This window comes from Astyanax mexicanus, chromosome 8 (genome assembly GCF_023375975.1).
Source record: "Astyanax mexicanus isolate ESR-SI-001 chromosome 8, AstMex3_surface, whole genome shotgun sequence".
In the NCBI taxonomy this organism is placed as follows: domain Eukaryota; kingdom Metazoa; phylum Chordata; class Actinopteri; order Characiformes; family Acestrorhamphidae; genus Astyanax; species Astyanax mexicanus.
The window spans coordinates 29,666,923-29,694,697 of record NC_064415.1 but is presented as its reverse complement, the minus strand read 5'-3'; the positions used below and the strand labels follow the sequence as shown (position 1 = coordinate 29,694,697).

At 36.7% G+C, this 27,775-nt stretch overlaps 2 protein-coding genes across 4 annotated transcripts in view; one reads left to right on the top strand and one right to left on the bottom strand.

The window, feature by feature from the left end:
* dock11 (dedicator of cytokinesis 11) overlaps positions 1–26,156 on the top strand; it is a 122,329-nt gene extending 96,173 nt beyond the window's left edge. For 2 of the 3 annotated variants that reach the window (XM_007255754.4, XM_007255753.4), the window contains 9 exons: positions 580–686; positions 902–1,024; positions 6,961–7,074; positions 9,466–9,612; positions 9,985–10,195; positions 13,314–13,504; positions 14,093–14,190; positions 15,532–15,670; positions 23,516–26,156. In XM_007255754.4, the coding sequence (XP_007255816.3) occupies positions 580–686; positions 902–1,024; positions 6,961–7,074; positions 9,466–9,612; positions 9,985–10,195; positions 13,314–13,504; positions 14,093–14,190; positions 15,532–15,670; positions 23,516–23,605 (1,220 nt within the window). In that variant the 3' untranslated portion in view covers positions 23,606–26,156. Of the gene's footprint in view, positions 1–579; positions 687–901; positions 1,025–6,960; positions 7,075–9,465; positions 9,613–9,984; positions 10,196–13,313; positions 13,505–14,092; positions 14,191–15,531; positions 15,671–23,318; positions 23,447–23,515 lie in introns of those variants that run through there. The other variant, XM_049482473.1, reaches the window with a different exon arrangement.
* LOC111194351 (TOG array regulator of axonemal microtubules protein 1) lies at positions 18,998–21,276 on the bottom strand. The gene is made up of 6 exons (XM_022678314.2): positions 20,991–21,276; positions 20,569–20,851; positions 20,302–20,407; positions 19,938–20,173; positions 19,655–19,810; positions 18,998–19,571 (listed from the first exon to the last, which is right to left on the bottom strand). The coding sequence occupies exons 1-6, from the start codon at positions 21,232–21,234 to the stop codon at positions 19,454–19,456; spliced, it is 1,143 nt and encodes a 380-aa protein (XP_022534035.2). The 5' UTR covers positions 21,235–21,276; the 3' UTR covers positions 18,998–19,453.
* Positions 26,157–27,775: the final 1,619 nt, after the last annotated feature.

Here is a 27,775-nt window from a genome sequence, read left to right as displayed (position 1 = left end):
GTATAGAAGTAGATGAGGAGCATATGAGGGCATTAAAATTTCCCTTTCTGGGACATATGCAAATAGAGTACATTTTCAGCCAAATCTGCTCACAGCCCTTTCCTGAACTTGCGGTGCAAATACAACTTGTTAGATGTTGAAACATGTGGGCGAATTAAAGGCTGCTTTTGGAAATTTGCCTTCATTGTTGCAAAAGAATACGCATAATGTAAGATGAAATGTGTCCTGTGGTTTTTTAGAAGTAAAATATGTGCTGTGCAACTGGTCAATTTGGTCTTTTCCAGATTAGATCCAATGCAAACTAGAAAGACAAGCCAGCAACCACCGATTTTGCATAGCTAGAAAACAGATCAGAAGTTCAGTTAACAGAACACAAAAGACTTCTAACAGTTTCAGGAGAGCTTATTATAATAGTGCAAACATGCTCTAACTAACACTCAAATTCTGTAACTTTTCATGTTTTTGAATGCTTTAACATGTGTTTCGTGTAAAAAAAAATAACCCTACATACCAGCTATTTTATTTCTATATTAAAAAAAGATTGACTTATGAACTTGTACTTGTTTTGTTGTTGAATAGAACTGTTCTCAACTGGACTAGCAGCATTCAAGAAGATTACCTTCAACATAGATGAAGAGGCTGCCATGAAGGAAGACTCAGGCATGCAAGATGTATATTATACTGAGGTACTGTAGGCTTTTTTAATGAAATGTCATAAATAGATGCAATGCAAACTACTGAAAAATAAGATAAACTATAATCAACTTTTATTTACATGTTAAATAACAGAGATTGTGCTGTAAATATGCTTTATATTTGCTAATATGGTGTAATATAAAAAAATCACTAATATTAGTTTTGTGTGTTTGTATTTGTGTCCATGTGCATGTGTGTGGAACAGGATGTTCTGGTAGAGCAGTTGGAAGTGTGTGTGGAAGGCCTATGGAAAGCGGAGAGGTTTGAGCTCATCACACACATAGCCAGACTCATCATTCCAGTCTATGAAAAGCGGCATGAGTTTGAGGTAAGAGGAATTGGAAGTTGTTTTATGGGCTGTTACCATTTGCCCCTTCCTCTAGCATGACCACCATCTGTCTCGTTTCTCATACCTCCTGTCTATTAGAGAACAATATCACTACCCCGCCACTCTGAGCCACCAATTTGGCTAGAAAACAGAAGTTCAGAAGTTTTAGAAGTTTAGAAGTTCAGTTAATAGAACACAGAAAACAGTAGCATGCATGAACCTGTAAAAAATAAGAAAGCCCCTGTGATTGTCCCTGTTAAAAATAGTAACACGTACCTTTTCAACAGGCATTAACATAGAATTTACGCAGAAGTTCTTTATTTATTTAATCTTTTCCTAAGCACAAGCCGATGCAGCAGAACCTGTTATACATGGAATGAAAACTCAAGTTCATCACACGTGTGCACTGACATTTTCGCTCTCATTTTTAAGTGTTTCTTTAAAGCTAATATTATCACAGTATTGCTATGGACAGAACATATTTCAAAGTGACCTTTTGTTAGATATGTTTAAATTTTTTAGATTTATAGACTTTATACATAGGAAATTAAATCTGCAGTAGGGACAGTTCAGTGGTTCCCCCCCAGAACTACACCTGACAAGACCAGATAAAAAAAAACACTGCTGTACACAGTTGTGGCCCCACATGAGTAATGGCAGAAGCAAGACATGGATTAACGTATTGTGTAGAGAACAAAACAATATAAGAAGTGAGCATGAGCAGTAAAAACTGTCTGCATGAGAAATGAACAGAAAAAACAAGGCACACCCATGTAAAGTGAAAGGAGGAATAAGTGTATCTACACCTTCATAAAACGTTTTGTGTGTGTGAAGCTTTGAACTGTAATGGCAGTTTTTTCCTTTTGTGTCCTTGTTATAGAGGTGAGAAACTATTTTCTACACCCTTCTTCCACTCCGGTGACTGTAAAAAGAATTCAGCTCTCAATAAAGATATATATATATATATATATATATATATATATATATATATATATATATATATATATATATATATATATATAAATCTTTATTTACAGCTGAATTCTTTTTATATATATGAAGGCCAAATACCAAGGTTAATTTGCAGGTTTTTAATTATACTGACTTGTTTTTCCATTAAATAAATTAAATTGCTTCTTTTCAAAGAAAACACCATACGCTATAATATTACAATTAAAAAATATTTATTGTACACTGAACATTTTTTATATCACAGTACATTACTCTGTTCATGAATTTAGTTCAGTTCAGAACTTCAGAGACGTTAATAAACTAAAGGTAAGGAAGAATCAAAAAGATTAGTGACTGGTTCTTAGCTGCACTGGACAGATGCAGCTCCTTCACATCAGTACTGCTCGTCTCCGGGAACAGAAGAGTATTTGTGGAGCAGTAGTCAAGTGTGATGCTTGGTGCTGACCAAAGTGATGCTGACCACTTTATTTAATTTAATTTATGCGAGTAGAGCATAAAAATGAACTTAAACCTGCCGTTTGCTGGCTATTTTCTGAGTAGCCGGTTGATGATATGCGAATTGTTAACATGTTTACTAAATATGATTCAGTCTGTTCATTACCTCTACCGCACTGCCCTTTTTTGCCATTTTCGCCAGAATATTTTCTGTTTCCAAATATTATTGTTTGCCCAGTATATTCTGCTCATCCCTACTTTAAAGTGAATTACATAATTCTATAGAGGTCCAGGCATTTGGTGCTAGCAGTCTAAATTACAGAAATGGAGATAACCTTTATGCAGTAAATGTGTCTGAAGTGATAGTAATAATAAAAGATTCCTGTCTGGAAGGCCCAGATTTCAAAGATTCTCTTTTGTCAGTAAGAGTAGTAGGCTATCTTGCAAACCAGCACCCATTAAATTACATATCTAAGTATAAATTCAGCTCTGGAAAAAAAAATAAAAGACCACTTAAAAATTAGTTTCTTTGATTTTACCATTGCAAAAATTGATTTACCAATTGAAAACAAATTGAAATATAATCAAGAGGAAGATAAATTATCACAAGCCATCAAACCAAGCTGAACTGTTTGAATTTTTGCATCAGGAGTGGCATAAAATTATCCAAAAGCAGTGTGTAAGACTGGTGGAGAACATGCCAAGATAAATTAGAACTGTGATTAAAACCCAGGACTATTCCACCAAATATTGTTTTCTGAACTTTAAAACTTTATAAGTATGAACTTGTTTTCTTTGCATTATTTTAGGGTCTGAAAGCTCTGCATCTTTATAGTTATTTTAGCCATTTCTCATTGTCTGCAAATAAATTATAATATTTTTATTTGGAATTTGGGAGAAATGTTGTTCGTAATTTTTAGAATAAAACAACAATGTCCATTTTACTCAGACATATACCTATATATTCAGAAAGTGAAGTGGTCTCTTAATTCTTTCCAGAGCTGTAGCCAAAGTCATTTTCTAATACACATTTTGAGCTACTTCTCAGGAAACAGGACTGTTCGCTTTAATGCTGAATGGCTTCTGCATGTTTTGCACTTCATATTGTTGTTGGAATGATCTCTCAGGCAGCAGGAAAAGCACACACTGCATTTTGTCCTCTGGTTTCTTTAAACCATTTCCCTGGCTAGGTCACTATGCTAAATTCCCCTCACACAATTTGTTATAATGTGGGAAACACATGGTTTATGTGGAATCCACATACTGCAGGTGAACCGGACTCTGGTCCGATTTCAGAGAACTTTGTAAGTTTGTTTGCTGAAGGATAAAACAGCAGACAGTTTGACACCCTGCATTGTGTTGGAAGCAGACAGATGTGCATTGTTTGTGTTATCAATCAATTTATCCTGAGGCTTCATTTGAGTTGCTGTCAGTCAAATACAGAACCACAACAGCAGGTACATTCTGCTGCTGTGCTATTTTTGTGCTGTCGTGAGTCTCGTCCTGCAGATCTATCTAGTACTGGCTTCTAACGTGTTTATGGAAACGATTCACAAACAAAGCCTGGCCTGTGACTCCATATATGGAAGCTCTCCCCACTGTCATAAATATGGTTCAGACAAGTTTACATCGCCATGGCCTGCGTCTTTTTAATGTCTTTTATTTTTTTCTAGCTTCGTTACAATTGGCTGCATATTATCTTCACTTGTCTAGACAGCTTTTTATTTCTCTGTTAATTATAAAACACAATTTTTTAAGTTTTTTTCTCCTACCCAAGACCTGATATGCTGCTGTGCAAACTACTGCAACCAAAAGCCTCGGAAATAGATCTAATTCATCACTCTTTTTATCACTAACAAAGATGGCAGATAAAGCTGAACTGCATACCACACAGTGCTGTGTGCAGTTCACCAGGCAGCCAGACACCAAATAGACCATTCATTCTTTAAGTTTATATTAGTGGCAGTTTATTGACTACAGGGAGTCTCAGAGGTGTGTTTTTTTAAAGTAATAACAGACCAGCTGTTTGCATTGCAGCTAATCATTTAAACGTGTATTGTATGTATCTTTATGACTTCCACCTGGCTGTTAGCATCACAGCTAACATGCTATTCTAGGCTTAATAATGCAGGTTCAGGAAACCTACCTAAATTACATATAACAGCGAACAGCAAGAATTTGTGGTTCCCTCTGCCTGACAGTAAATAAAGCAAATAATCCAGCTTGCAAAGCAATTTAAATTCACTTGTTTTTGCTTCTCAGGAGAGGAAACTGACCTGCACGTTCACGCTGTGAAGGTGGGCGAGCAGGTCATTTACGTCCTTGTGTGTGTGTAAGGAGCAGGGGTGTAAGTGCACTGAGTGCACACAGTGCACCTGCGTTGACAAGACAGCATTAAAACGTATGCCTGTTGTCAGGGTTTTAATCAGTCTGTGGAGCACTTACCGATGCCAAGATAGCAATACGTCAGATATTTATCTAAACACGCCTCCTTTCCCGACCACCAAGCCCATCAGCATAGACATATTTATAAACTCTGTTGCTGTTTTAACGACGCAGGTGCAAGGCATGAAAATATACTATTTGCAGAGCATAAGAAAGCAGTGAGCATTGCAAAGCACCTTATGCAGGGTGTAACAAAAGGCCCTTAGTGCTTTTTCAAGTATAGAGTAGTATAGAGTAATATAGAGTAGTATTTTTTCTAGGATGGCAATGTGATAATATGTTTAGCGCATAAAAACAGATTAAGGCAAATTACATTTGATAAGGAACGACACATTCTGAAGCATGCTTCTTTCCCTCTACTGTGTCAAATAAGCTGATATGTCCCACGTTGGCTTGTAGTAAATCCAATATATTTAGGCATTTTCCATGAATTAATTTACCAATCAAAAAAATAGTGAGCTTGGTCATTATTAAAACTAAACAAATGAAATTCTAACTTGTACAGGGGTCTTTAACAATGATCTGGGATTAGAGGTGAAACCCACTTTTAGCAATCTAGTCATGTTGAGCAGTGTAATTACTGGTCACTTCTTAGGGTTTTACGAAGCAAGCTAAGAAAGGAAAGCTCGATCAAATTTCAGTTTAAGATAAACAGATAATTACATTCCAGCATGCATTACTTCCCTGCTGAAAAATCCAGATAAACATCAACATGCTGGTCTTTGATGGTCAAGGTGCTGCAATAGCCTATGCTAGTAAGTAAGCTGGTTGAGCAGCTTAACTCTATTTCTGTGCACCTGATTTTGGACAAAGAATTCCTTTAATCCGTAATATGGGCAGGACCTGCCTCACTCTTAGAACATAAGAAAAATGAATAACAACCCATTGAAAATAATGAGCCTGGGATTTTAATGTGTTTAGCATATTTCTATTGATTGCCTGTTGTTTAATCACAGAAGGTTATTCTTACAGAGCATGTTTTAAAAAATACATGATTTTGTTTTTAGGATCAGTGTAACTGAGGTGGTGGACCAGTTTGATCAAGCCATCATATTTATAGACTGCCTCTCAAACTTAAACTTGCCTCTGACTTCCCTGGAAAATGTGTCAAACATTTCTGCATATTGCTATCTTAGCAATGGAAAACACAAGTTTTCTAATGACACAGGTCATCAGTCAGATGTTCATTCCTATTTTGGCAACTTAGGCACACTGCTAGAGCATGCAAACACCCTAGCTTATTACACACAAACAAACATGCAACTTTTACATCAACAATAAACAGAAAACAAAAGAAAATAACATGCCCAAGAATACTGGGGGGCAATTTTTTGGCCTTTTGGTGTTTCTGGGATCAAATCAGCAACCAGCACTGAATGTTTTTTGAGTTCTCATGTATTATACATATGGTTAATGTTAAATGTTCAACAGATATTTCTCAGAAAGAGTACATAAAAAAATAAACTAGAGAAAACACTTTACAGGCATTTTACTCTGTACTTTAGTTAAAGGAAAATCCATCCATATAAAGAGCCCAAAGAGAATTATGAGAATCAACCTCTGAGCAGTTACTAATATTAACATAAGAAAAAAGACGTGACTGAATTATATATAGATGCCTCTAGCTGATTCTGTATCGACAGGAACATATTGTTCCAGAACTTATTTAAATTTGAGGCTTGATTGTGTTTGTTTGCCATGGGGAATACAGGCATCCAGCCATTCCCACTGAAATGTCACTGAAAAGGACAGGGCTTCTTTGTTTTTACCATAAAAGACATAGAAATTTCCTAAATTCTAGTAGGAAATTAGGCCTAATCTGTTCCAGCTGTTCAAACAAACTAGAGAAGAAGCTGATATGATAATAATGTACAACTGACAGGGCTTCTGTCACATAAAAGGATGGGGAAATGTCCTGGAAAGAGTCCTGGATCTATGCCTAATGGATATTGAGGGATGCTTAAATTGGGAGTGAATTTTTGTATTACATTCAGATGGATGTTTCATTTTCAAGTTGCAAAACCGTTCGTTTTGTTTTTTTATTTGCAAACAAATGAAGCGTATCTTTTTATTTCCTTTTGTAGAAGCTGAGGCGGCTGTATGACACTCTTCAGAGAGCCTACTCCAAGATCTTAGAAGTGATGCAGACTGGCCGGCGGCTGCTGGGGACCTACTTCAGGGTGGCATTCTATGGGCAGGTGAGCAAATTACACACGTACAGTGAATACACACACCTGTAATAAAACTGCCTAATGTTATTTTTCTCTTTCCAATTGAGTATAATATAAACCAAAAGCTACCATCTTTAAGCCAGATTTCCCAGATAAAGCTCCTTAGGGGTTACCCTAAATATTACTGCTATAGAGAAAGGCTAAATCGGCGGTTTAAACATTCCTGAAAAGAAGTCAAAGGCAGTTTTGTGTTGCTATTTCTGTTTGACATCTGTCACATATTGGAATCATATTTAGAACAAATTTGGCCAGCCTGGTCTTAAACATTAGCTTAAACATCATAAATGTCAAAGGTTTGCTTCTTTCATTTTATAGTGATTCTATGAGACTATTGTAGCCAACAATAAAGCTTATAGTCTGCAGTCTTCAACATAAATCAGCACACAGTTATCATACAGTTACTTTCAAACCACATCAAACTGACAAGAAATATCAAATAGACTTACTTATATGTTTTCTAAAGCTGTGGTATTTATTTAATTAGCTGCTTAGTAAAATAGACAAAAGTATGTACTGAGTAGTTATTAAAAAGTTGTTCTTACATACTAAACTGAAATAACTAATCCGTGTGGCTGTGGTAAATATTGTGGCCTGGTGTGCTTTATTTATTTTTTATATGTCGGTCTAGTGTTGGGGGGTAGTGCATAGAGGAGTACACATGGACCAGGTGGTACTAAGCCTTAGTCTCCAGGGAGGCCAGTTTGGTTCCACAGGTATGAAGTTGGTTTAGTGATAGGTCTGTGAAGTGATCTTTTAGGGGAGTGGGTCTGGGGTGCTGGGACTTCACTGTTAAGCATATGTGGGAGGTTTCCTGGGCTTAATTCAGCTTAACATTAATGAAAAAAGGTGATAAAGATTTTAAAGAGCTTGTGACATAGTGGGTAATTCAAATAATCATAATAATATTAATAAAAATGTGTAATACCAATACCAAGTGCTGCATGATTGTCATCTTTTCCTGTATTTTTTATTTTCTCAACTGAAGTAAACAAATCTTAGACTCTAGACATATCTTGGCTGATTGAGTACATTTAAGATACGAGGGGAATTTGTGTGCACCTGATTTTGGCCAAATTATTCCTTTAATCCCTAATATGGCAGGACCTGCCCCACTTTTATAACTTAAGAAAAATGAATAACAACCCTTTGGAAATAATGAGCCTGTGATTTTAAAGTGTGTAGCATATTTTCATTGATTGCCTGTCTTTCTTTTTGCTCCACATCACAGAAGGATATTCTTAGAGTGGCTGCCCTAGACTGCCTTATGCTTTCTCCAGTTTTAAGTCGTACTCTATGTGAAAGTCAATTTTGAATGCTTTGGAAATAGCTGCCTGTATAACAGACCTGCAGGATGGCTCTAAACACAAACAACACAGTGTTATTTTAGGTTGTTATTGGTTTTATAAAAGAAAGAAGTATTTGCATAGTATTGTCTACTGCTTCATGCAACAATACCTAACGTTATATGTTAGGCTGACACGCCAGCACTAAAAAAACAAGACTATGTTTTTTTTTTGTTGCTTAATCATGTTAATGGGATATGTGCACATACTGTGAGTCCAATGACCTTTAATGCTGTAAATGGCCTGTAGCACTGACACAGCTGATATGACTTTTACAAGTGTTGTTTGATAAATGTTTGTTTGAACATTAGAATAAATACATGCTACTGCAGGCCCGTGTCTGCACCTGTCTCTTCGTTCTAATTTTAGTAAAACAGTAGCAACAGCACTGCATTGTTTACTCCTCCCCAATAATGAACATTACAACCCTGTAATTACCACCGTCATGAACTTTCCATGTGATAAATACTGTGTCATTCAGTTGCTATGTTCTTATCCAGTAGTCCAGTAGATTTCTGTGATATGTTCTTATTAGAGCTTAATTCTGTTTGATTGTTTGCTCATTACTGTACTGGGGACAGTAGCTGAGCTCCGCAGGACAGTAGATGAACTCCGCAAGAGAGTTAAAAAGCTCCTCGTGACACTAGCTGAGCATGGAGGATGAAGGAAAAGAAATTAAAAAAAAAAACGAATCGTGACCCCAAGAATCGATTCTGAATCAAATTGTGGGATTCCCAAAGATTCACAGCCCTACTTACTGTGCAGTCTGATAGATACTACTGTGCTAATAGTATCCATCATTTTTCTCTACCACCTGTTATTTAAACTAGGTTCCTCCTAACCACAAGACACACACTACCACACACGAGAAATAGTTATTGTGACAAGCCTAGACAGTTGTAGTCAAATGAAGCAAACATAAGTGATATTTTACATAAATGACGGGAACAACAAGTGAATATATGCAATTCTAATCTTATAGAATGACTGAAAAGCTGTCTATTTGTAAAATCAGGGCTTTTTTGAAGAGGAGGATGGAAAAGAATACATCTACAAAGAGCCAAAACTCACAGGCCTGTCGGAAATTTCTCATCGGCTGCTCACCCTGTACGGGGAGAAGTTTGGAGCAGAGAATGTCAAAATCATTCAAGACTCCAACAAGGTATGTGAAGAAAAACTTCAGCGTTTTTTATTTTATGCTGAAGTGGTTCCCAAGGCATGTAGTGCACTCTGATGGCTTGGGGCCATCACACACTGAGCAGGAAATACTTGTTTACTAGAGTTTCTTGGATAATGTCCAGCAGATTCCATTTCTCAATCCACCATCCACCCTAATACTTCCTTTGTTGCTTACCTGATCTCAGCTATAGGAATACTGTATTAGTCTCATTATGACTTCTACATTTTCAGAAATAATTAGAACTACTCCTACATTCAGATGTTTATTATTTCAATGCTTATATTTGCTAATTACCTACATTTGATCATTTGTGTTTATTCAAGCTGCCTTTTTGCGTGTTTTTTTATTAAACAGGTGAACCAGAAAGATCTGGACCCAAAGTTCGCCTACATACAGGTCACGTTCGTCAAGCCTTACTTCGACGAGAAAGATCTGTCTGAGAGGACGACTGACTTTGAGAAGTGTCACAACATCAACCGCTTTGTTTTTGAAACGCCATACACCCTCTCAGGGAAAAAGCATGGTGGAATTGAGGAGCAGTGCAAGAGGCGAACAGTTCTCACAAGTGAGTGCAGCTGCTGTACGAGTGACTAAGCCCACAGAAATGCAGAGATGCGTACAAGGCAGTTCCCTTCCACGACATTTCTACTAAAATGATGAGTTGTTAAGGAAAGAGTGAATAAGGAAAGGTCTAATTTAATCTCAGAATCTGAATTCATTTAGGTAGCTTTGTTCAGTATTCGAGGAATTACAAAACAGATTAAACATACAAACTACTGACAAGCTTTTGAACTAGAGAAAGATAAAAATAAGGAAATGAAGTACTATAAATCACATATAAAGCATATAAAAATCCACTGTGGAACAGTAGTGCTGGACATTATGACCTAAAATCATTATTATATACTAATTTTATCTTGATTTTAATTAATGTATGATTATTTTAGTAAACAATGGACACAGCTGCTCAAGTATTTAGGCTGGCTCAGTGTTTAAGTGCTCCTCCATGTTGTGCATTTAACAGAATTTAAAAAGTATTAACATAGCTGAAAAAAGTATAAAACTTTACTATTAACAGAATTTAAAATGTATTAAAATATTTTAAACTAAATTACTGAATTTAAAAAAGTATAAAGGCAATTTAAAATATAATTTATAGGGGGGTGGGAATCTCTAGGCAACTTATGATTCAAATCAAATCAATTAAATTCGGAGATCTACGATGCGATTATAAAACAATTATCTTTTTTTGCTTGGTACTTTTAAAGTAAAGTATTTTTAATGATCCATAGTTCTGCTATTTAATAGGCTCTCTGATACTATTTCTGTGTACTTGAAAAAAAACAGACATTTCAATGAATTAAATAAATAATACAAAAATCGAGGATTAATGTTGTTAGGGTAATGGTTAGACAAGTTTCACAATATTTAAACCAGCTACAAGGAAAGCAGAAACAAGGTGATTTATAATGTTATGGCTGACCAGTGTTGTGTATATACGGAGCTGTTTTTAATGTTGTGGCTGATCTGTGTTTGCTCTGCATATGAATTAGGTCTTATGCAACATATTCAATAGCGCTGGAATGATTTATTTTATTTTTAATTTGCCATTTGTGAATAAATTCAGAATCATACATATTTTTTAGGTATTAACAGATTTTTTAAGTATTTCATGAAAATAATATATAGCTGTATTCCTAAAGTTTAAGAATAAAGTTTGTAGGATAAATAAAGTTATACATTAACAGAATATTAGTTAATTAACATTTTTGACTACATAATTACCCAGCCTTAATATTCACATTGTTTCAGAGCGATATGTAAAACACATAGTTGTGTCCTGCAGTTCTGGACGAGGTGTTTAAGGTCAGTTGGAAATGCTGTTAGTATGTATAGCTGTTTTAGTTTTGATACCTGGGTGAAGTGGTTGGACGAGGTGCTGTCCGGGGTGAGAGCGGTCAGATCTAATCTTGGCAGTGTACTTCATGACCCTGCTGCTGAACAACATCTTACTGTAGCTCTACTAGAGCTCTGTTTTTTATTACAGATTTTTATAAACCTTCTTTGCATTTTTTTTTTCACATATATGATCATAAGATCTACTCTGGTGCCTACTGGTGCCTTTTAAACAGATACATAGTGTCCTTTACTACAAGGAAATACTAGACTTCCAGTTTCTTTATAGCTATATAGGATGCAGCTTTAAAATTCTTTGGTCAAGGTTGAATCATCACAGTGTTTAACAGCTACAGCAGGTGCACAGCGTGCTTTGCCCCCCTTAAAGATGGACAGATAAGGAAAAAGGGGATTATTGATAACAGATCCATCTATATTTTTACTGTTTGCCGGCTGTCTGACTGGTATTACTACAAAAAACGTTTGCTAAGTACCTCACAAAAGGAAGGATTAAATATGTTTTGATAAGCTCAGCCAGGGTGGAGAGGCTTCGTAGATTTTTTGCACCAAAACATCACACACTGTGTTTAGGATATGTTAATACATAACCTACTGTTTTTATGAATACACATACATTACAATTTTTTTTTTACCATTTTGTGCCTTTGTTTAAATACTTTGGACAAAGGAAGGTAACACCAGTAACAGTAATACCAGTGACATTTTCTGATTAAAATGCTTTTCCTGCACCTGACCATTAAACCTCGTCAGCCGTGATATATCTGCTAAAATGCTGCTATTAAATCCATTAATAAACTTTTCTACATCAATAGAAAGCATTATATAAATCATGAATTAAATGATCAGAAGTCATGTAATGCTATCAGTGTGGTTTTAGTATGGACCAAACTTTCCTTGTACTTTTCTTACATTTATTTGGCATTAGTTCTTTAATGTCTTATAAATAATAAAATATCCTACGATCATGTTACAATCAGATTATTGCCGTTAAAATGGTAGAAAAACTTGTTATTTACCTAAAAATATTGTAACGTATCAGAGTTGGAGGCAGGATGCAAGTGCAAGTTGCTTTTATTAGTTTCTATTTTGAAATCAAACAAAGAAACAATAAATACAAAGACTATAAAACAAACAAATGACTAGCTTAAAAGGAAAAGAAAAACATAAACAGAAATCAAACCAAGAAACAAACAAAATAAAGATAACAAACCATAAGAAACCAGTAACAAAGCAGGAACAAACAAAGCACAACAGAGAACAAAGAAAAACATGGGGTATATATTCACAAACACAGACAAGGAACACATGGGGAAGATAACGAGGGAGTTACAAATGAGACAGATGGGAACAGTAATGACAAGGCGTGGCTGGGGGTAGATAAGAGAGGAAAAATCTATAGCTATGGATAGGAAAACAAGCAAGAACTGATATAACGGACCAAAGACCAAGAAAAGAAGAAAAACATAAACATACGCTTAAACAAGGTTTTACATATTTGTCACTCACCATTCACACATCATGTGGACACAAGCACTTCTGTGGTGCTTAGAATACTAAATAATAAATAACAAAACAACTTATATAGGAATTAAATAACTTTTAAATAAATAAATACAAAGTTTTTTTTGTGTAATATATCTGTAAAGGCCAGGGATACTATAATGGACATTTCTGTTAAAATGACCCATGTGTTTGTGTGTCTTTGTTTGATAATGTAAATTAATTTTATTGATCCGTGTGTCTGTGATGCGTGTCTTTGTCCACAGCGGCGAACACTTTCCCCTACGTGAAGAAGCGCATCGAGGTGGTCGGGGAGAAGCATTTGGAGTTGAAGCCCATTGATGTGGCCATTGATGAGATGAGAGAACGCAGTACTGAACTGACCAAACTCTGCTCAAACCAGGAGGTGGACATGATCCAGCTACAGCTAAAGCTACAGGGCTGTGTCAGCGTGCAGGTCCTGAAGCCTTTCATTACCCTGCCTCGCTTATTACATTTCTAAACACACTTCAAGCCTGTCACAATAATTATGTTATAAATGTATCATGTAATATTTGGGCATGACCTCAATCATTTTAGCTGACCATAATAATGTCTGTAATGTGTTTGTTAGAGAGCCAATTAAGGTATAAGCCTTTGTGTCGACTTTGTTTGAATATAGCATTTTTAAATATTTATGTTTTATTTATCTTTGGTATTGAACCATTTTTATATTCCAATTCTATATGAATATCCTTAATATTTTATTTTTTTGCTTTTTAAAAGCTAGACATGAATTGTTATGCTATTATGTTATCATTATATCAGTGACATAAAATATTCTTGACAACAGTATTGTTTATCACAATAATTTCTGGAACAATAAATATCATCCAAACAAATAATTATAATGACAGGCCTAACCACACTTTAAAACTTGTTATTAAAGGAACTCTGAAGATAGCTAATGTTATAAAATGTTGTATAATATTACATAATGTAAATCATATTTCAGGTAACACATTTCTGCACACAATAATCTGTCTTGGTTACTTTTTTTGTTTAGGTCAATGCTGGTCCCATGGCCTATGCCAGAGCCTTTCTAGATGAATCCAGATCCGGCCAGTCTAATAAGAAAGTGAAAGAGCTGAAAGATATATTCAGGTATGTATTGTACTGAATGCGTCTTGCGCATTATCTTCTTACACGTAAGCACATTCATTCTATGTACAAAGTCCTGGGACACCTGCTCACTCATTGATCTTTCAAAATGAAGGGTATTTAAAAGATTTATCCTTTCTTGGAGTAACTATTTACACTATCCGGGGAAGACTTTTTACTACATACTAATTTTTGAAGCATTGTCGTGAGGATTTGATTGCATTCAGTAACTAAATGAATGTGTTCTTAGGATCACACATTTCATATCTCACTGTAAAACATGTTTTGCCCCTTGTGCTTGTGTATGGTACATTTGCCAACATGACCATTTGCATGGAATCATGTGTCTGGAATTTAACTTGGCCTAAGGCAAGCATAAATAAACATTATGGAATCAGCCTCTGCTGTTACATAACAAACATGTATGTTAATACAGTTTATTATCAGCCTTTTTATCTTTAACTTTCACTACTTGATCTAAACATTTGTTCTTTTGCTTTTTTTTACAATATTTTTATTGGAAAAATACAAAATAATACATCCAATCACAAAAATACAGTTTATCTAATCCTATTTTTATAACAATTTACAGCTCTGGGAAAAAATTAAGAGGCCACTTCAGTTTCTGTATCAGTTTCTCTGATTTTGGTATTTATAGGTATATGTTTGAGTAAAATGAACATTGTTTTATTCTATAAACTACGGACAACATTTCTCCCAAATTTCAAATAAAAATACTGTGACTTAGAGCTTTTATTTGCAGAAAATGAGAAATGGCTAAAATAACAAAAAAGATGCAGAGCTTTCAGAACTCAAACAATGCAAAGAAAACAAGTTTATATTTATGAAGTTTTAAGAGGTCACAAATCAATATTTGGTGGAATAACCCTGGTTTTCAATCACAGTTTTTATGCATCTTGGCATGTCCTCCTCCACCAGTCTTACACACTGCTTTTGGATAACTTTATGCCACTCCTCATGCAATATTTCAAGTAGTTCAGCGTGGTTTGATGGCTTGTGATCATCCATTTTCCTCTTGATTATATTACAGAGATTTTCATATTGGTAAAATCAAAGATTTTTTTCATTGTCTCTTATTTTTTCCAGAGCTGTATATGTATATGTAAACATATACCACATACACACACGTGGAGAAAACACTCTGAAAAGAATGTAGGAGAAAATAAAAATGTAATTATGTTGTAAACAATGAACAACACTTCACCAAACCCTACTCAGCTCAACACAACCAACACATATAATACTGGTTATTTATATAATATAAAATATATAACAAAAACAAGCACGCATTCAGTTGGGTAAGCATTGTTCTTTTTCTTCCAGGAGATTCGTTCAGGCGTGCAGCATGGCTTTAGATATTAATGAGCGGCTCATCAAAGAGGACCAGTATGAGTATCATGAGGGACTGAAGGGCAACTTCAAAAGCATGGTCAAGGAGCTGTCAGATATTATCCATGAACAGGTAAGACAGAATATGATGTTGGAAAGTTAAGGAAACGTGTGGAGAATGAGTACAGCATGCATGAAACTGAGCTTTAGAGACAAAAAACACTTCATTGTTAAAGCAATGTGGGCTTACAATGAATGGATGCTGTGAGAAAGTTGATCTTAAACAAGAAATAATTTCTCGCATGTGATGTGCTTAACAGGTCTAACCTGTTGTTGCTTTTCCTAAGAGTATTCCAAAGAACCACAGTGTCACAACTGTTGAGCCTCTGAACACACTGAATAAAATTGCATTTACAAGAATATAACTTATGTTCCCCCATATTATGGGAAGCTTACCATTGTGAAGGAAATGTATTTGTTTAGGGTGATTCATTATTCCTTAATCATGTATGTAATTTTGACTGGAGATACGTGACTAGCTGCAGAGATTAGAATTTGCATACGTGGCTCACATGGGCGTGCGGGACAGGTGACCACACAAACATATCCCTCGGGCATCAACCATAAAACATACGTGGCACAAGTTACTGACCAGTGCACTGAAAGGTTCGGGAAGCTACGTTTCACTAAAGTGTGAGCTTCACCCTCGCCCCAGGCTGTAGAAATGCACCGGTGATGTACACAGATATGTGGACTTTTTTCCATGAAAGGCAATATGCCTGAGGGGACCTAAAAAGGTACAAATACGATGAGATGTTGGCTATATGGGGGAAGAGACTTGAATGCATGCTTTGTAATGTATTCTGTCTTTTCTCTAATCTCCAATAATTGCTACTCACTTGATCCAGACTCAGACTGCCTTCCAAATTACACCGGAGACCTTGTAACTCTTAATGAGTCACATCACACCCAGGAGGGAAAATGGCTAAGGTCGTACACCCTTGCTATCTTAATCCCCGTCAACAGCCTATTTTCACGCCTTGAGCCCACATCGTCAAAATAACATGGAATAAATCTACACTGATATGTGTGGTGATCTGCAGTTGAGGTGTGTTTAGGTACATTTCTGGCATTTTGCTATTTTGGCAGCAGAAAACACAGGTGCACCACTGACTGAAATGAATCTGGACAAAAGTCAATCATGTGTAGGTCAATTCCTATAGATGCGCAGAGCGTGCTGCATACACCCCTGCTCGTTAAACACACCGCTTGTTAAACACACCCACATCTACCTCCTGCAAAAACATGGTGGATGGGAAAAAAACCCTTACAGTGACCAAAATTATTCTGACAGATCTGAAACATTTCTGGTGATCAGCTGCCAGCATTACTTCTGAGTTGCAATCGAAAGTGTGCAGTTCATACATAACTTCATTGATGTGCTGACAAGTTAGGCAGGAATATTTTAGATGGAGCATGGCCAGATAACACCAAGCCAACCGTTCTGTTTTTAGAACAGCATTTTTTTGCACATAATAGACAATAAGAGACAGGTGGCCCTATTTTAGCAATCTATAGGCGAGCGATCCACTGAGCACCGTGCAGCTTGATTGAGGGTGTGTCAGTGTGTGTTTGGTATCATGAGGATGCCAAAAATACGCCTTGCGTGTCTCGAAGCACGCAAAAGGCATTTACTAATTCTCTTGATTAATCATGGGTGTGTTTTGGTGTAATGTGAAATAAACCAATCAGTGAGTTACTTGCTATTCCCAGGTGTGCTCTGACTTTGGCGGATTGGTATTTTAACAGGGCAGTGCTTCTGTGCTTTTCAGCAGAGGACACTGAGCATTTACGCTGTGAAGAAGTGCGAGCATGGTCATTTATGGGAACAACAATGTTATTTTATTGTGTTTACCGTTGATGTAAAAGTTGGGTTTGTGCTGGACCAGGTTTTTGTGAGTGTGTCTAACCTGCACTGCCAAGATAAGTATGCACGTCTGATGGTTTGTTGTTGTCAGGGTTCTAATCAGTCGGTGGCACACCTGTTTTTTGTCACCAGTCACCAGTACACCTTATTTTTATTTACCGGGACACACCTCACTACTAGACCGCCATGCTCACTGGCGTAGATATATTTGTAAGTTTCGTTACTATGTAAACAGTGCAGGCACAATATGAAAATATACTGTGCGCAGGGTGTGAAATAGCAATCAGCATCACACTCATTGGGCTCTTATTTTTTTCCAGAGCTGTATATTTAATACAATGTAGAATCTTCAGTTAACTCCTGCTTTTTGTTAATCTATTTTATTAACGGACTAACAGAAATACTCCAAAATAACATCCATTGCAGGTTAAAATAGTTTTTTTCTAAGCTTTTATAGTTACCATTTGGATATACTTTAGGAAGCACCTCAGGCATTTTTAGTTTTTTTTTTGTTTTGGTCTTTCTTTCACTCTCAATTAATTTTTTGTCAGGTGAAAAAGGAAGGTAAACTATGCCTGAATTTTGCAACCATGCAGGTCTGTTGTGAAACTCTGTGGTTTCTCATGGACTTGGCAGTTGATCTTCCAAGAATTCTTACAGCCTCCACACAATTCGTATCAAGTATAGACATGCTGCTCACCTCCCCGTTATGATACTACAGCAAAAGAAATGCACTGAGGCAGTTGTAGCATTTATGGTGTAATATGTGATGTGAGTCTCTGTTTCAATACGTCATTAAAAAAAAAAAAAAAAAAGATTCCTAACTGCTGATGCTCATACCAAACTTTTAGAAATGTTAGGTTCTTCTGGAAATTCATTCATAGTACATACACTAATAGTGTTTAAAAGTTTAAGAGTTGATTTATTAGTTTGTTTATCATTACATATTTGTACAGTAACTACAATACTAATAATAGACATGTTATATAAGGAAGTTTTTATTACAGGCTTGTGCATTTCAGTTCAAGTACTAGCATTTAAAAAAGTTAATTATGATTTTATCCATGATTTAATCACAGAATATTGTTGGGATTAATACAACAATTTTTTAAGGGTTCGGCACCAGCAATACAAATCTAAGTGTTTCTAACACTGATTATTTTATCACATTTAAAACAAGCAAAAAAAGGACCCTATAGACACTTTAGTAAAAAGAGTAGAGTCCCACTGGGTCATTGCTATGTTTATTTTAGTTTGTTTTGGGTACGTTCATTCACTCTGTGTGTCACTGTGTTGTAGTGTTGTTTATTTATAATTTATTTATATGGTATAAATGTGGTATAAAAACTTCCATATCGTGATGAATGATTTTCCTCACATCGCCCAGCACTAGTCTATGCATATGGTTGTTATTTATACATCCCTACAGACCTATACTGTCTATCTGTCTGTCTGACTAGTTTCTACTTATTTGAATAATGACAGAGACAATGATTTTTTTTATGATTTTTATTTTGCAATGGTAAAAAATTGTTGAGATGTATTCGGTGTTCAAGTGTTCTCTGTTCCAGAGAGGCTGACAGAGTCTGAACTGGTCACAGTGATGGAGACAGGACCCATATGTCTGAAGGGTGGACTGCCTCTAAAAGAGTGGCTGGGGGACGCCGGCCGGCCCTGGGCGAACCCCTCACAAGCTTTGCCGGGCTTGTTTTGGGGCAGGACATTCCCAGCTGGTTGACTGGGAAGCCCTGATGCCACAGGGCCGGTGTGTTTCCCACCAAGCAGCAACCCCACCTCTGGCAAGAAAGTGGAGTCGCTGCCTTGACCACCTCTTCAGATGTGGTTCCTGTCACCACCACTGTGAACAGCTCTGACTCTGTAAGCTTCTCTGGAACAGAGATTTCGACACCAAACCCCACTCTGAACAGCTGAACACCGAATACATCCCAACTCTATACAAAAACTGTACAAGTGATTAATTTGATTTAACTAATTTAAAAGTAGTTGTTTGACTGAGGCCTGATCTCTGATGGAAACAAATTTTTCCACCGCTGCCGCAGCCTCTCTGTGCCCGCCCAAAAAACGTAAGGCGGCTCGGGCAGGAGTCCTGTAGAAAAAGATAACAACAGTTAGTGGATTTAGTTCTGGTTCCTTCATCAGATTGGTTGATTAAAGTTGACAGTTGCTTACCTCACTTCCTGGGCTGCGTCGAACGCCAGTGTGCTGATGGCAGGAAGGATTTTGCTGGTAAACGTCCTGCCATTCAGCACACGGGATGCCCGCATCACATGCACTAGCCTATTTAGGCAAACTGCAGTGGCTGCCCTGCTGGCAGGGTTTCTGTGTCTGGACAGAAGAGAGTGAACGAGCTCAGTCAGATAGATACACATGATCACATGACCTGGTGGCCCTTCCTTGATTTAGTTTCAATTTCAACTCTAGTAATGAATAAGTAAGGTGAATATATATTTACCTGAATCCACCGGCCAGCAGCCCACGCAGGACTCGGCCAGGCGAACAGGAGTACACCATCATGCTGAGGGCTAGCTCCACACCCTCCTTAATAAACAGGCTGGCCTCCCCAGCCTTATGAAGGAGGGCGCGAGCAGCACCCTCGACCTCGCTGTCCATATGATGCTGCAGGTGATGGAACAGGTGGGCCATGGTATAAATGGCATCCCGAGAGACTATTGTCCTGAGGTTTTTTATCTTAAAAAGTGGAGACAACAGAAGCAGCACACTAAGCCTCGGTCTATTGAACTCAATCAGTTTCTGAATCATATCATTACAGAAGAAGCTGCTGTAGAATGTGTATGTAGTGTGTTATAAACTCTTACCTCCTCAATGACGGCTGTGCTGATGCTGTGGAACTCTGGCAGCACCAAATCAGCGTGGTGTTCAGCCAGAGCTCGCACAAGCCGCAGTCCCTCGGTTTTTCTTTCCCTGTTTTACAACCAAAACATTAAGAGAATTATAGATTAAACACATCTGGAAGATGGTCTCTAATGTATTCAGTAATCTTCAGCTATTTTAACTCTAGTCTGAGCACTACTCTGAAACATATCACTGCTTGGTTAGAATTAAAGAATTAGTAAAAATCTTACCATTCCTCGTCCTGCAGCAAGCACAACGCCTGGCCGAGAGCTTCCCCAGGCCAGCTGAGGGGCTCCTCCCGGGTCAGGGCTGGTAGCACCGGTGGCTGCTCCACTCCCTGACCTCTCTCAACAGCCTGAGGAGCTGCCCTGATGTGTTTGGGCTTCCTGCGAGCTCTCTCCACCTGTGCAGGTTTGTCCTGGATGCTGTGGGCAGCCATGTTGATTGTAGGCTGCTCCACAGCTTGGATTGGCCTCTGCTTCCTCCGCCTGTCCAGGATTGGAATCCTGCTACCTGTTATTATTTGAACGATAAATGGAAGAAGTAAGGTCAAGTAAGGGATTAATTAGTAAGAGATTAGTTAATTAGTAAGGGATTAGTTAGTAAGTAAGGGATTAGTTAGGGACACTCAACACTCAAAACTGGAACTTACCTGGTGAATAGAAGGCCGGCACCTTATTCACCACAATCGTTTGGGTAGCGACAGGCGGAGGTACAGGTGGAGGAGCGGGGTGCTGAGGAAATGGTCTGGAAATGAACTCTTCATATGTGAATGAGTCCTCCAGCCAGGCCGGTTTCAGCACCCTCAGACTCCTGCGACTCTTGGGCCTGATGGGACGTGGTCCAGAGGGCGGCAGCGGTGGAAAAAAGGGCTCCACGTTCTTGCGAAAATCCATCTTTATATGGAGAAAAGGCTCAGGTGTCCAGTGCAGTAGGTATACACTGACCTTCTGATGAATACTGAGAGACACAAGTCCCTATATACAGTGGCTTGGTGATGTCACCACCGTATCCTAGGTGACTTGCACAGTACATTTTGTTTAAATTTGAAATGTTAGCATACTGCTAGAATAACACTAGCCCAATGTTAGCACAATAATGTAGTAATAATAATGATATATAAGTATGTAATAATAAATAAATATACATAATGTTAGCTCCACGATAGCATGACATGAGTTTAACGTCCAGCACTGGCTGGTAATGCAGACAGTGCAACATTGTAAACCAATCAGTGAAGAGAAAAGAACAGATACAGAGGAAAAAGGAAGCAATCAGATAATTGATATATTATTTTAAAAATGTGTGATCACTAACATAACTACATTAAACTCTCCTCACTTACTGTAATAATACTACTACTACTACTGCTACTACTACTACTACTACTAATAATAATAATTATTATTATTATTATTATTAAATGCAGATTTTGAGATGATTTTAAAAGGGCTACTAAGTTAGCTTTCCAGCACAGGGCTTGTTTTGATTTGAAATTCCAGCTTCTTCTGAAAACAGCTACTAGCAAAAGTCTGTGTCCTGTGTCCCTTTGTGGTGCAACATAGTTTAATTTTTCTTATTTTTATCACTCTGTAACACATTTCTCAAGATCTACTCTGTTGAACACGTTATAACACATTTATAACACATTTATTATAAATTTTAGTTTTCACTTTAAAGAACTTTGTACATTTTATACAGTTTTCTGTGGTGTGGGGGATGCCTTTTTGCATTATTCACAGTACTGCCTGGATAAGGTGGATGATGAAGTGGTTAAATAACACATTTTTTAAATGAGAATTATTATTACATTTGTAAATAAAACTTTTAGTTTTAAATACCGTTGCAGCTGTTAGCATTTAGCTTAGCACTAATTACCTGGCCCACTCCAGTTGGCATAACATTAGCTTTTTGCCCCCTTTTTTTAGCAGTTTTGATTCAATATATATTTCAGCATGTTGCAGTACTGTAAGCAAGGCAATATATTATTATTTTTAAAATCAGATTTTACAAAATAGGTGATTGTATAAAAACACTTATTTTTAAAATGTAACTAAAAGAAATCTTATCAGAACAGTTGGATCTAAGTACAACTGCGATTTGTGAACCTTTGTGTGACATTAATCTCTTTTCTTTTCTTTTATTGTTTTTAGTTAGTACTTATTTATATTTTGCTCTCTTTATTTGTTTAGTTTTATTTATTTATCTGTAGTTGCACTTTTATTAATTTTATTGCCCTTGATTTTTTTATTCCTACTCTTAAATTCTTATCTTTACCATATTTAGTTTTATATCCTTTTATAATATCTTATATATCTTATTAAATGCTGTTGTTTTATTATTATTTACTTATTTTATTTAAAATGTTTTGTCAATCCCTTGATTGGTTGGTTACTTGATTGATCTTTATATGGAAACTAATCATTAATTAATTATTTAAAAATACAGAAAATACAGTGTTGCAAAACAAAATATGCCAGTATGATATTTGAGTTTAAACATTATTATTATTAATAATGACAACTGAAAGTCACAGTTCTCCTTAACTGAAACTAATAAAAATGGTAATTAAAAAGAAAGATTAGAAAAAACTAAAACGAACTGAAATTACAGAATGAATACCCTCATTTTCGTGTTTAATTTATTTGTAATTTATTTATATAAATGTGGTATATCATGATATATATGTATATATATATACATATCGTGCTATAAAAAATTCCATATTGTGAAAAATGATTTTTCCCATATCGTCCAGCACTACTGTTTCGCTCTGTTCTTCCTGACTACCTGGTCACAGTGGCCATTCCTAGGTTCACCGTCAAAGGATTTATAAATAACCATTTGATGTATTTCATTCTACAGGTTTTGTTTTTTTGTTTGTCTTCTATGATTGACCAGAACAATATCCTCTGTTCACACGCTGATTTCTAACACCTCTTTCTGCTTTCTCTCTCTCTCTCTGCTGCCGTGCATTTAGATTGAATGCTAGGTAAATGTATGTATGTGTTTTAACTATAAACAACATTTGATATTGTCTAGCATGTACAGATGTAAAAATGTTTATGTGGGTCCACACATTCCATCCCCTATGCATGTGCTGTGAACCGTAGTTCTGATAGCATGTTTTGAATTGGATGGAGCAATGACTAATGTGTCTTGTTTTTTCTTCTGCAGATATTCGAAGAGGATGAGATGCGTTCTCTCTTGCAAAACTCTCTCCACGTGTTCAGTGCCATCAGCGGAACTTCGACTGGCTTCAGCTAAAACCCTCCTCCTGCCTCTGAAGAACCCTTATCTTTAGGACTATCTACTCTCCGCACACCTGAATGTACAGTTCAACATAAACCTTAAGCATCCCGCGCCACGCTCTTCTGGCTTTAGATCCTGCTGGATTATCAGCCTCTAAGACAGTGCCACGCTGTTGCAGCTGACCTTTGCTGTTCCAGTTTCAATACATCACTTCACTCTGTGCCACAGCTGTGCAAGCCATCATGTTAACTCCACTGACCAAAAAGGAAAGTCTACGTTCACATTACAAGCCTCATTAATCATTCCCAATTCTTGGCTCAGATCAGATTTGACTCACATTCATGAATTCACATTCATAAATGTAACTGATCTGTATATGGTTTGTCTGTAATTGAAAGAATCCGTCCCTGAACTGGCCAGCATGTGCATATTATGTGCATGCTTACTGGAAAAAGGCATGTGAAATCTGATCTGACTGCACATATTCATGTTGCATGCCCACAAATCAAACACATACGTGATTTAGGACCACATGTGAAAGTGATTCAAATTCATTTATGAGTCAAATAAGCCTGGTAGTGTGAACGTAGCTAAAGATACAACATTCAATGTTAAACCTCCTCAAGGGGCAACAACCACCATCTGAATGTTTCAGTTTAGTTTTCCTTTGTGAATCATGTTTTTTTTTTTTAATTATTATTCATTTTATTAAAATGCAGATGTGATATTGAGTTATGTAACAGGGGGTGTCTGTTACATTTGGAGAGGTTAGGGCCCTGATGGGGATCCCTGCAGTTTTCTGTGATTTTTCCCTGTGGAAATCACAAACTGTGTTGGACTTATTTTCTCACCCCTGGGGTGGGAACTGAAAGCTGTAGTGAAAGAATATAATAAACCAGATGTAGTTGGTTCTGCCACTGACCTTCATTTGTCATCTTTTTTTACCTAAATGAAACAACCATCATTTGATGTCCTGATCAACCTTGCACACTTTTAGAGCAGAATAATTTTAGAGCCATGACCCTTTTGATACGTTTTCCTCTATTCTTTTTGTACATAGCTAATATTATTAATGATCAGTGTTTATAAAGCATAGTGGATATCGAGCGTTTGAGAATTTAGAGGTGCTCAGTATTAGTTAGTTGCCTTTACTTGGTTTATTGCCTGTTTTAATGCTTGGTACCTCAGAGCTCTTTGTTTCGTTGTTGATATTGCACAATTTATGCCACTTTGTTGAGATTCTGTGCCCACTGATAATCCCACTGAGCGTATTTAACTTCTATGCTGTTTCTCTGTTTGTTTTAGGATCCCAATGAAAAAGATTGCCCAATTAAAAAGGTACCAAACTTTTAATAGGTGGTACCTCTCATATCTCAAGGGTATGTCTTTAGCAACATTACTTAGGCAACATTACAGTGTTGTGTTCATTTCCACCTGTTTTGCAAAGAATTGTGTCGCCCGACCACACTCTGTCTTCACTCTGGGCTTCCTATTTTGTTTTTTTTTTGTGTGTTTATATGTTTGTTTGTTTGTTTGTTTTGGAAAAAGAAATAGAATGGAAAAGTTATAAAAAAGGTACACACCTGCGCCTTTCCCCTGGTAGTGAACCCTTATGCTATTGGTACGCTATTGGACCATGTATACCTGTATAGTACCTTTTATTGTGGCAGTGTACAAGCAAAGAACAGCAAAAAACTATTTTGTATGCTTTATTAAGGGTGTTATTCAAAAGATCTGCTGTTGCAATACAGTTGTAGCCAAGCCACAGTGTGTATTGGAAAGCTTGCCAGTTGCAGACTTCCTTTTTTCAGTATTAAGTGTGGATTGGTTAAAAGACTGAAAGAAAAACTGCTAGAGCTGCACATGGCATTAAAAAAAACGAAGAGAAATGTGCATCACTATATTAATAGTACAGTATTGTCACTTTGTCATTTACTTGGGAAGGTTATCAAAAAAGGTATCAAAATTGTATGACAGTGACGATACTTTAATATTAATATATATTAGTATTAATGTTAATATATAATCTAGATTAATATATTCGTGTACATAACGGTAAAATGGCTAATTTAAGTTAAAAAAATTGACTTTGGTACGAATCCAGCTCTAATGAACTGTCAAGGAAAGACAGTTACTGGCTATTGGGTCTTTAGGTATCCCACAGATTTGACAATGGCAGTGCAGGAAGCTGTATTCTGAAGGACTGGGGTGGACTTGGATTTATATTAATCATTTGCTTGTCAAAGCCACCAGGAACACCACCTCAGGAACAACATCCTCCAAAAGATGTAAATGTTAAGTGGTGCTGTTACTTCTGGCCAGAGCTGTGTGTGCGATCCTGTGTGCGATCCTGTGTGTGTGTGCAAGCCTGTGTGTGTGTGTGTGTGTGTGTGTGTGTCTTTACGTAAACAACAAAGTAGCAGATGCAAGCAGCTGTCTTGTTTTGACCCAGAATTGTTGCAATTTTGCTCTGTTAGAATTCTGTAAAAAGGTGCACATTTTGTCAACAAGGCAAATTTACTTTATTGAAATATGAATAAACCTGCATTTTCATGATCAAAACTGAGTGGTTAGTGTGAAGCATTCTTACACTCATTATTTATTACATTTCATTTTTGATTTTGTCATGTTTTCAATTAACAAATATGAAAACAGCATGGGAACAACTTTCTATTAAATTAAATTGAATTGAATTAATCTAATATAGGTTTTCAGGTTTGACCATAACAGTGTAAATGCTCTATTTAAGCAAAATTAAGCCATCATGAGCACTTGTTGTACAGGACAGTGAAGAGCAGCAGCCAGTGCTGTAGAGCAGTGGTTCTCTAACAGTTTCGACTAAACCTTCCAAGTGCCACCTACAAGCCATTTAACAGGAACACACGTACAACACGCATGCTTATTCGCAGAAAGCGTGACGTGTAATCCACACATACACGTCATATTTTTGCCCAGTTGTTTTTCGCCTGTTGTGTAGAGCTTGCCTCCTTTTTAATCTCTAAGGTAGTATAGTAATTTATTTGGTTACTGTTCATGGTTAATACAGTATCCCTATTAAGATATTTAAGAAGGATTTAGACAGAAAAACCACAAGCAGTAAAATAGTGTTTAAAACCGTATTTAGCTATTGACTGTAATGCATTGTATTCTGAGGTCATCTAGTGTACCACCCTGGGATGCTTCGAGTAGCACCAGTGGTACCCGTCCCACAGTCTGAGAACCAGTACTGTAGAGCATCCACAGATTACAGTTTAGGGTAAAAGCCAACTGAATACATTGAACCAAACCTTGCAAAACAATGCAAAATAAAAAGATATGAGCTAGAGAACCCTCTCCTATAATGGGGATACTAAACCCAAAATCCTATGCAGTATGTAACACTATAAACTGAATCAACTTGTACTGAAAGCTAATGGAACAATATGGAATCCTTTTCTGACTTTCCTCCCACGCCTTATCCGTTATTCGACTCTTACACACAGCTATATTACAAATGGCTATACATGGGTGTTTCCTTTAGCATATGCTCTAAGTGGAACATGAAATCTTCATCCTATTTATTGTGTAAGTGATTTACTCACACTTCCTTTTCTCAGTAGAGTTGAGTAAGCCACAGAATGCCTAGTAAAGGGGATATGAAGCCATTAGCAAAAGGAAGCAATCGCTGCCTTAATGAAGATGCCCTTCTGCGATGCCATTCCGTTTAATTGGATTTCATCTGGATTCTATATAGTGCACTCCAATGCACTCAAATTGTATAGCAGAAGCCTAATATATTGCAGCCTACAAAAACAGTAAAACACATTTTACACAACTTTTATACTGGCAAAATGCTGATGAACTTATACCTAGTTAGTAACAGTATCATGTTGACTTCTGTTTTAAAGTCAAACAAGCCTTATTTTCTTTTTCAATATAAAGGAATAGCATTTTGAAAAAAGGTTAACATGGTTTTAGATGCCTATTACCGTCTGGTTATGGATTGTATCCTGCTAAAGTATAGTCACATACCTTTACACTTGGTAGTAATGGTACAATGCATCTTAGTCAGACTTAAACTTGATTGCTGTGTGGTGTGTCATTGTACTGGGAAAGGTATTGAAAGTTGATAGTTAATCACGCATCGTTTATACAGCTTAATTACTCAGGAATGCGTCAATGCACCAACATGATTCATACATTGTG